The sequence below is a fragment of the Rhododendron vialii genome, chromosome 6a (assembly GCF_030253575.1).
Source record: "Rhododendron vialii isolate Sample 1 chromosome 6a, ASM3025357v1".
Lineage (NCBI taxonomy): Eukaryota > Viridiplantae > Streptophyta > Magnoliopsida > Ericales > Ericaceae > Rhododendron > Rhododendron vialii.
Genome location: NC_080562.1, coordinates 37,954,076 through 37,963,538, shown reverse-complemented (window position 1 = coordinate 37,963,538; position 9,463 = coordinate 37,954,076). Strand labels below are relative to the sequence as shown.

General features: G+C 37.8%; 1 protein-coding gene across 1 annotated transcript; it reads left to right on the top strand.

Annotated features, from left to right (window-relative positions):
• Window positions 1–3,350: 3,350 nt before the first annotated feature.
• LOC131331555 (basic leucine zipper 61-like) lies at window positions 3,351–8,403 on the top strand. Its single transcript, XM_058365579.1, has 4 exons — window positions 3,351–4,209; window positions 6,073–6,163; window positions 6,772–6,898; window positions 7,814–8,403. The coding sequence occupies exons 1-4, from the start codon at window positions 3,653–3,655 to the stop codon at window positions 7,984–7,986; spliced, it is 948 nt and encodes a 315-aa protein (XP_058221562.1). The 5' UTR covers window positions 3,351–3,652; the 3' UTR covers window positions 7,987–8,403.
• The last annotated feature ends 1,060 nt before the right edge of the window (window positions 8,404–9,463 follow it).

Genomic DNA, 9,463 nt, shown 5'->3' with positions numbered 1-9,463 from the left:
CATGCTAAATTGGTTAATTTGCGAGAAAAACGAATTTCAATAGGGAACTGCATCTGGTTCTACTTTTTATCATCAAAAAATTCATTTAAGAATGTCCAACGGCATTTACGGAGAAATTTCATCACAAAAGATAGAAGCTTATGGATAGATCATATCTCAGAGACTCAGAGTGAGTTTTCAATTAAGGCAAGCTCGAGTAATGCATCCTTTTAAAAGCGGCAACATCAAAACTAATCGAGCCAAGTTCGAGCAAGAATTTGACTTGTTTACATCGCAAACTAACGTAGACGGTTGAGCTAAAAAACGAGTTGAGTTCCACGTAGCTAGTGGGTAATTTGTGTTAGATTTTTTGGAAAGTTTTAACCTAAAATCAATTGACAATAGGTGAAATAATCTCTAGAATATATTAATCAAATTTTGGTGGCCTAAATGAACGATGTGGGACAAAGTCTAACACTTCCCCTCGTGCGCAGCCCGGATGCACGTGAATGTGCGAATTGAGCTGACCAGGAGATTTGCTTCGGACAACAGAAACTTTCCCACGAGAGGTGAAGTCACTTAAGACCTAGCTCTGATACCATGTTAGATTTCTTGGAGGGTTCTAACCTAAAACCAATTGGCACGTGAGGGGGAGTGTTAGATTTTGTCCCACATCGCTCATCTAAACCACCCAAGCTTAGTTAATATATTCTAAATGTTACTCCACCTATTTGCAACTGATTTTAGATTAAAACCCTTCAAGAAATCTAACATGGTATCAGAGTTAAGTATTGGGTGGCCTCACCTCCCGCGGGAAAGTCTCTGTCACCTCCATTTGCATCCGGGCTGCACGTGAGAGAGAATGTTAGACTTGTTCCACATTACTCATTTAAGTCACTTAAACTTGGTTAATATATTCTAGAGGTTAACTTCACCTATTGCCAATTGATTTTAGATTGAAACCCTCTGCAAAATCTAACAATTTTTTACTGTAATGGTTTTTAATCAAGGTCATTACCATAACGATAAGACTTTCATTGGATCAGAAACGAGTCATGCTATGTGTACCAAGGAGATTTGTAGGGAAATCGTACCGACCGGCCGCGTCGGGCAGTCTCCGGCCATCGCACGGCCTTTCTGAGCCGTCCAAAAATTCTAAAAAAAAATATCGAGGAGCCAACGCAGGAATCAACGACATCCGATGTGTGTATGGTGCTTGATTTAAACACTCTTTTTTTCATGTATATGTAGTATTCCCGTGTGGGCCCCTCAATTTTTTTTAATACTGTAGAATTTTTAGACAGCTCAGAACGGCCGTCCGGTGACCGGAGACGACCCGGCGCGACTGGTCGGTACGATTTCGCTACACACAGTCGGTAGGTATATCATTTTCGGATCAGAAACAACGTCGAAGGTGATGCTTTCCAGGAAGATGTCTGCATCTGAGGAAATGTTTTTCCTAGTTCTCTGTCAAGAATCAAAGCCGAATTTAGACAAGTTTTTGCGTGACAGAGGGTACTTAATCATTGTTTTAAACTTTCCAGTAATCATTGTTTGTGTCACTCCTAAGTACTTGCATTTTATTTATATAATACTCCTACGACTCTAGTCCCCAACCTCCTGAGGTCTCTTTATGCTCCGTTTCAGAACAATTTTTTTAAAAATAAATATTTATTTTATATTTTTAAATTTAAAAATAATGTAAATGAAAAATAATTTTTTAATTTTTTTCACCGTATTTAAAATTTCAATGAGATCTATCAAACAAGATCCATATTGATAGGAAAATAATTTGCGTAAGCACATGATTTTTGAGCTTGAAATTGCTTTCTTAAAAAATAAGTACTTATTTTTCTTTCCGGAACGAGCCTTAGTCAAAAAAAAGAAGAAGCTCCAAAGGTCTCAAGTTCGATTTCATTGTCAACAACTCTTGAGCCATCTCACCACGAACTGGGGGATGATGCTGTGCGGTGCACCATCCGAGCAGTCTGTTCGGCAATTCAACGATCCAAATTTTATCTCCATTGTTTAACATCTGAGCAGTTCATAGCCGAGATGAAATCTGGATCGTTAGATTGTTGAACGAACAGCTCGGATGATGCACAACACAGTGCTATGCACCACCCACACAACACCATCCCCCGGTTCTCTCACCGTATGTGTAAGCATGGAAAGGACTGTGAGATGGATTGTAGAGGTAAACAGTCCGAAATGTGCGCAAATTAGTCCGGATCACTCTGCATTATCAACAAAAAAAAGCCTTAGTTCCCAACATTTGTGCATGTTTAGATGATGTTTTGAAAAAATTTGAGTTTGATTTTTCGGTAATGAGTAAAGAGATAAATTAAAGTAATAATTGGAGATATGGGTAATGAGTGGAGAAAGATAAAGAAAGAAATGAAAATAATGATTAGAGAAATAAAAAAAATAAGAGCAATAATTAAAAATAAGAGTACTATATAAGTGTTTTTTGAATTAGAATTTTTTTTTCAAAATATCATCCAAACAAAACATTGATTATTGAAGAAGTTACAAAGAAACTTTATGCAAGAGAGAGACAGACAGAGACAGAGACATGAATATACTGAGCATGTGAGTTTGATTTGGGGACAAAGAAAAGAGGTGGGGAAGTGCCTAGAAACAATTCACATGGTGGGGAGGAGGAGGACATGATTCTTTACAGGCTCCTATAATCCTAGCTTCCCTTTCTATCCCAGCTCATCCTATAATCTTAATGAAATCCTATTCCATCTTCATGTGATCAATGGAACTCTCACAACCCATTTGATTGTTAATTACTTTAATTAAGAATATAAAACCCTTTAATTATTTGCAAAACTCTTCTTGGCACGCACTTATGGGTTGTTATCTTCCCGCTTTATTAGATTCATCGGATCCGACTACGATCCTCTTCTTAGACTCCTCAGCAAGTAGATAGCTAGAAACTCCTAGGTCATGTCCAGAAAAGAAGATTGACACGTCGTCGCACTCACTAAGAGAGAGTATATAAGCAGGTTAAATTGGAAATTTTCATTTGCCCATGCTAATTCAAGGTTGGTGGATGCAAAATCTTTCAATGTGGGTGCATATGTAAAGGTGACTAAATAATCTCATCGATATCCCATAGTATAGTAGAAAATTTTTTTGTATCCAAGGAGGGAGAGGGTCACATCTACCGGCACGTGGTGGCTGATTCCCCTTTCTCCAGAGTTATTTAAAACTCTTTCATTGCGACTTTCCACTGAAAATAGTTAGCCCCAATCCCACAGCTAGCTGTAGCTAGCTGTCCAAAATCTCTCCCCACCATGTGCCCCCACCACCCCTCCCAAACCTCTGGGCCTTTTAATATTAACAACTCTTTTTTTATTAATAACCGAGTTGTCCAGGTCAAATTATGCACATTTCGATTAGTTTCGCGATTCTGAGTTAACGATTGAAAAAACCCTCAAATGGCCTTAAAATTTGCGATGTTTGGCATTTGTGAAATTTGAACATACGACTTTGCAGAGAACAAGTATTTAAAAACAGAGAGATGCTATCTTATGATTATGTTCCTCACACTTCTTCCTTCGTATCATACACCATATAACTCAAGCGCATCACTGAAAACATACCACACAGTAGTATTTCTTCCTTTAAGAGTTTCTCTCATTGGAGACGCAAATTTATTTGCATGGCGCACTTACCACCCAAAGCACCACCAAACATGACTCAGAATTGGCATTCACTCCCTTTCCAGATGATGCAGATTACTTCCAATACCACCACCACTGCCGCCGCCACACCGCCCCCGTCGTGGGTGGACGAATTCCTCGACTTCTCGTCGGTTAGGCGGACCGCTTACCGGAGGTCGGAAACCGACTCAATTGCATTCCTCCCATTGCTTGAAGAGTGTCCAACTTCACCACCACCAAGGACTGCCGTGCATGGAGGAGGTGCTGATGGATTTGAGCGGCTCAACGACGAACAGCTCATGTCCATGTTTGCCGATGAGGTGGCGGTGGAGGTGGTGGGGCCAACGGCGTCGTCGTCTGATCCTACAACGCCGTCCGATCATAACACCAATGACGAGGAGAAGCCGCGGCTGCCACAAGATCATCAGAAGAAGAGGCCAAAAGAAGAGCCACGAGAGGTACAGGACGGCTCATGCAAATCTGACCCACCAACCACCAAGCCTTCCAAAAATGCAGCCGGCGGCGACACCGTCGTCGATCCCAAGAGGATCAAAAGGTGATTTACCGACGATTCACTGAATAGTTTGCGAGCAAATATTAAGCTCAAACATAGAATTCCTCGAGAACTCTAATAAGGAAATTAATAATCTCTCTAGTATTTCTTTTCTTTCGATAAATTTTATGTTAAAACTAATCTAAGATAAGAAATCTGAATAGTGAAGTGAGAAAGACTTGATTTTAATTGTTAGCTTGACTTGAAAGACATACACATTGAAACAACTAAAGATTGATTTATCCCCTGAACTTTCAAGTAGTCGTGAGTTGAGTACCAAACTTGTCAAGTTAGTTGTCTCATTTCTCTCCTCAATATTGACCTGAGTTCGAGTCCCACGGAAAGTAGATTTGGTGTTCAGGGTTATGGATACCTTTGAATCCCCCGTTGACTAACATTCTAACACCTCGCTAATGTATACCATATGAAAAAAAACTAATCTAAAAGCATCCCCATAGTAATAAGCAAATGCGTGTGGATAAACAAATTTAACAATAATGCTAAAAAAAATACCCTACATTGTAATAAGTAAAATTACAAGTTTTTTAGCAAATAACTAAATTTCACTCATTCCATAACCAATCTTAACAACTTTTACCAATAACCAAACTCAAAACTCAATAACTCAAAAACACCCCACATTGGAATCGTCTCATTGATAATTTGGTGTGGTCGAGTGCGCGATTGAAATTCGTTTGCGATTGGACAAATGTGCATTGTGTATTACAGATTTTTTTTTATTAGAGATGCAAAAATAACCAATATAGAGGTAGAGATTGTTTAAGTTTGATATGGACTAAATGAATAATCAAATATTGACGTGACACATTTTGGTTATTGATTTTGATTACTCTGTCCATTCTAAAATGAGCAACATTTTTGGGAAAGTTTGTCATTTTCAACTGCTTATATCTTTCAATATGAGTGTTAAAAAATATATAATATAGATCTTGTTTGATAGATTTTAATTAGTTCTATTAAACAAAAATTTTAAAATTACATAAAACTTCATAAATTGAAAGATATAAGCTTTTAAAATGACACGGAATCACAAAAAGGTCACTTATTTTAAAACGGAGGAAGTATTGCTATTGTGGATGCTCTAAAATGATGCTTTAGATTGAAACCAAAGGACCACAAAAAGCAGCTGTCATTCTATTTAAAACTTCTCTAGAAAAATGCTACGTACAATTGTAGACATTATCCTATCCTACACATAAGGGGAAAGTTTTGCATGGCTGACCCACCATTCATAAAACCCTAAGAGTGGAGGTTGGATAAATTTTAGGTGGTCACAATAAGGTTCCGTTTGTTTCAATGTAAAATATTTTACATGAAAAATAACTTACATGAAAACCAATTTTCTGGAAAATGATTTTGTTAAACTTGAATTTTTGGTGTTCGGTTGTTACCCATTCTAATGGTCCAGTTAGAATGCCCGTGGCTGGGCAATGCAAGAGACGAGGCACGAATGCTACATGTGTCGCATTGGTGCCTGCACATGTTGAGAAACAGAAGCGTGTCCTTCTTGAACAGAATGATCAACACTTGATCGGTAAAACAACTTACCGAACAATTGGGAATAAGTCAATTGGTGTGTGAAAAGCTCGATTCAATTGTTGCGTACTTTACATAATTGACGTAGTGTTTCGTAATTGTAAAAAATATTTCAGTACATCTAAAAGCTTTAGTAAATCTAAAATCCTTAACCACGGTAAAGGAAAAAAACTGCGACATGCATCAAGAATTTTGATTTCTTTTAACATAAACATCTCACTCCCCCGTCTTATAATTTCAGTTCATTACAATAATAACTCTTGCCATTTTTCATTTCAACTAATTGTTGTTAATGGATGCATCAATCAGGATTTTGGCCAACAGACAATCAGCTCAGAGGTCCAGAGTGAGGAAGCTTCAATACATTTCAGAGCTCGAGCGCAGTGTTACCTCATTACAGGTACATATATTTCATATGACGGGGTCCTCATTTTAGTTAAAATGCGGATCTCACCATTTCTCCCATTTCTCGATCGAATTTCGATGATCCGAGCCGCTCAATGTGATCAAAACATGATTTTATGGGTGTCCGCAAGAAATCGACAAAAAAAATGACTAGGAAGGACTTGATTTGAACAATGATTATTTGAACCGTTCAATAAAAAACTGTTCGGATGAAGACCTTCCCGATCAATTTTTTTTGCCAATTTCTCGCGTGTACTCTTAAAATGAGGACCCCCTCATTTAAAACAAATCGTGTGTGTGTGTGTATATATATATAGTATATATAAATCTAGTTTGATTCATTATTTTTCATTTGAATTTACTAAGTCATATGCTCATTAATTTGAATTTACTAAGGCCTCGTTCCGCTAAGGTTCAAATAATTACTTATTTTTTGAATTAAATGTGATGTATTGTGAGAGAATGACATGTCTCGTAGAACGAAAAATAATTACTTACTATAAAATAAAAACCTTAGCGAAACGGAGCCTAAGTCATATATGCTCATTAATTTGAATTTACAAACATTCTTTTTGGTTTTTGGGTGTTCAATCCACAATGAAGTCTGAAGTATCGGCATTGTCTCCGAGAGTTGCATTCTTCGACCATCAAAGGTTGATCCTTAACGTTGACAACAGCACCCTCAAGCAAAGGATTGCTGCTCTTGTTCAGGACAAAATTTTCAAAGATGGTAAGGGCTTATTTATAAATATCACGAGCTTGAGATCATTTCGTCCTGGAATATCGAGTAGCGTAACTGATTGGTGTTAGGGATCGAGGACTTCACTTTAAGTCATATGTCATTCGACATCTCACCCCGATCTATTTTTTAGAGCGACCACGGGAAGCAACATTGTGTTCTGAACAATCCCTTTGTGATGCTCTCCCGCAATCGAACACACAGCCCGCCTCGTAGCTATAAAACTAATTTTTAGATTATTTCTAGAGTCTCCTAAAATCAATTGGTGTGGGAGAGGGTTTTTTTTAGGTGTTACTCATTCAATATTGCACCCCACAGATTTGGTTTTTGGGTGGTCGCAACTAGCCGGATCATGTTCTCTACTCATTCTTTCTTTCTTTTTATGAACGACTGCATAAAAAAAATTCCTACTCTATATTATCCTAGAGAAAGAAGAGTCGGAGGTGGGGTTTGAATCCTCGCCAAATAAACTGTCATTTACCTGCTCTACCAACTGACCTTCGAGGCATCTTCTTATGTACTACTTTGTATTCAATGCCTTGACCACAACAAGGGGGGGTCTCTAGTAGGAGTAGTACTGTATTATCTTACTTAGGAGTCTTGCATTTCCCACATTTTTTCACAAGACAACCAAGCTTAACAACTTAACCAATACAAAAAATAAACTCATTGTAAGGTAGAAACAAAGAAAGAAAGGAAAATCCCTCTAAGGGAAGAACACCCACGCGCAGATAGGGAGATTCGAACTCCTGACTTCCTAGTGAGATGCAAAAGTCCTGACCAACCGAATTAGCCTCAGTTGGTTCATTTCCTAAATTGAAATGTGTCAATTTTGTCAAAATTGTTTGAGAACCTGTTAATAAAATCTGGTTTTTTTTTTTGGTTTTTTTTGGCCATAATTGGCAGCCCATCAAGAAGCATTAAGGAAAGAGATAGAGAGATTAACTCAAGTATACCGTGAGCAGAACAATAAGGAGATGGCCACCTCTCAAGACATTTGTAGTGCAGACAAGGATCAACTTCTCAACACAGAAGAAAAATACGCAGACAAATACAGAGAAGGAGATGAGAGAGAGTGAGAGGCTGTGTGGGCGCATATCCTGCTAACCCGCGCATGGCCATGTGATGTGTTGCTTTCCTCTGTTCGGATGGCTTGAGGGGTCCCCTTTCTAAAGGCTGGCACGATTGTACTGTTGGAGGATGGCCTTAAACATGGTTGAATTAATCACAGCTATTGTTTGGTTGGAGTAACCTTTTTTCTATTTGAGTATTTTTTATTTGGTTGTGGCCCGGACACTCCTTACCATTGGAAGAAGAAAAGGTAACATTAGTTTGCTTCTTTGGCAGGAGAGTTGTGTTTTAAAAGGAGAAGGTCAAAAGGTTGATATCTATTTTAGTGTTTTCTTGTAAATCGGTAGTAATTGTAATTAGTGTTTCCTTGTAAATCGGTAGTAATTGTAATGGTTTTTGTAACTGAAATTGGAAAATTTTGAGTCCTCTCCTTCTAGATTTTAAATTAATTAGTTGGGAGGCAAAGATATGTGGGGTTTGTGGCGGTGGTGTGGACTTCTACGGTTTGGGAGGTATGAAAGTGAAGTTGTGAGGGGATGTTTAATTTCCCATTTCAAGTTGTTTTATGTAGGCCTGTTAATGGGACGGATCCGATCCGGATCTGATAATACCTAAATCCGATAAGACTTGAATTTGATAGTGGTAATTCGGATCCGAATCCGAAAATTTTTTTACTACAAAAATTTTAGCAAAAAAATAAAAATAAAAATTTCAACAAAATACAATTTTTTTTTTCAGAAAAAAAATATTTTCCAAAAAAAAATTTAAAAAATAAAAATAAAAATACAACTTCTTAAACATTTTTTTTTCAAAATAAAAAATTTACTTTTTAAAAAAAAATTTAAAATAAATAAATAAAGTTCGGATTCGGATTGATAACGGATTTAATCCGATCCTTATTTGGATTATCGGATTATTGGATCGACATTATCGGATCAGATTCGGATCGGATTTTTCGAATCGGATTTGGTCCATTGACAGACCTATAACTTATTTGATAACCTAAATTCAGCACTTAAAACTGAATCAAATAAGTAATAAGTGATTCAGTAAGTTTGATAATGACATTATATATTGCTTAACAAATTAAGTGTTATTTAAAATGTAGGCTAAAAAGTTGAAAAAAATTAAGTAGCTTTGAGTTACTTAATTCTAGTTGAATTCTTATATACTTGCATTTAATCACTATACCACCACTACAACCACTCCCACCACCACCACCACTCCTACAACCATTCTACCACCACCACCACCACCACTTCGCCACCACCACCACCATCCTTCCACCACCACCACCACCATTACACCACCACTCCCACTCCCACTCACATATCACTCCATCACCACCACCACTACCACACTGCCACCACCACTACCACACCGTCGCCGCCGCCGCCGCCATAATGCCACAATTACACAACTATCATTTCACCGACACCACTCATTGTTACCATTACTTTCACGCACCACCCTGGAACGACACCA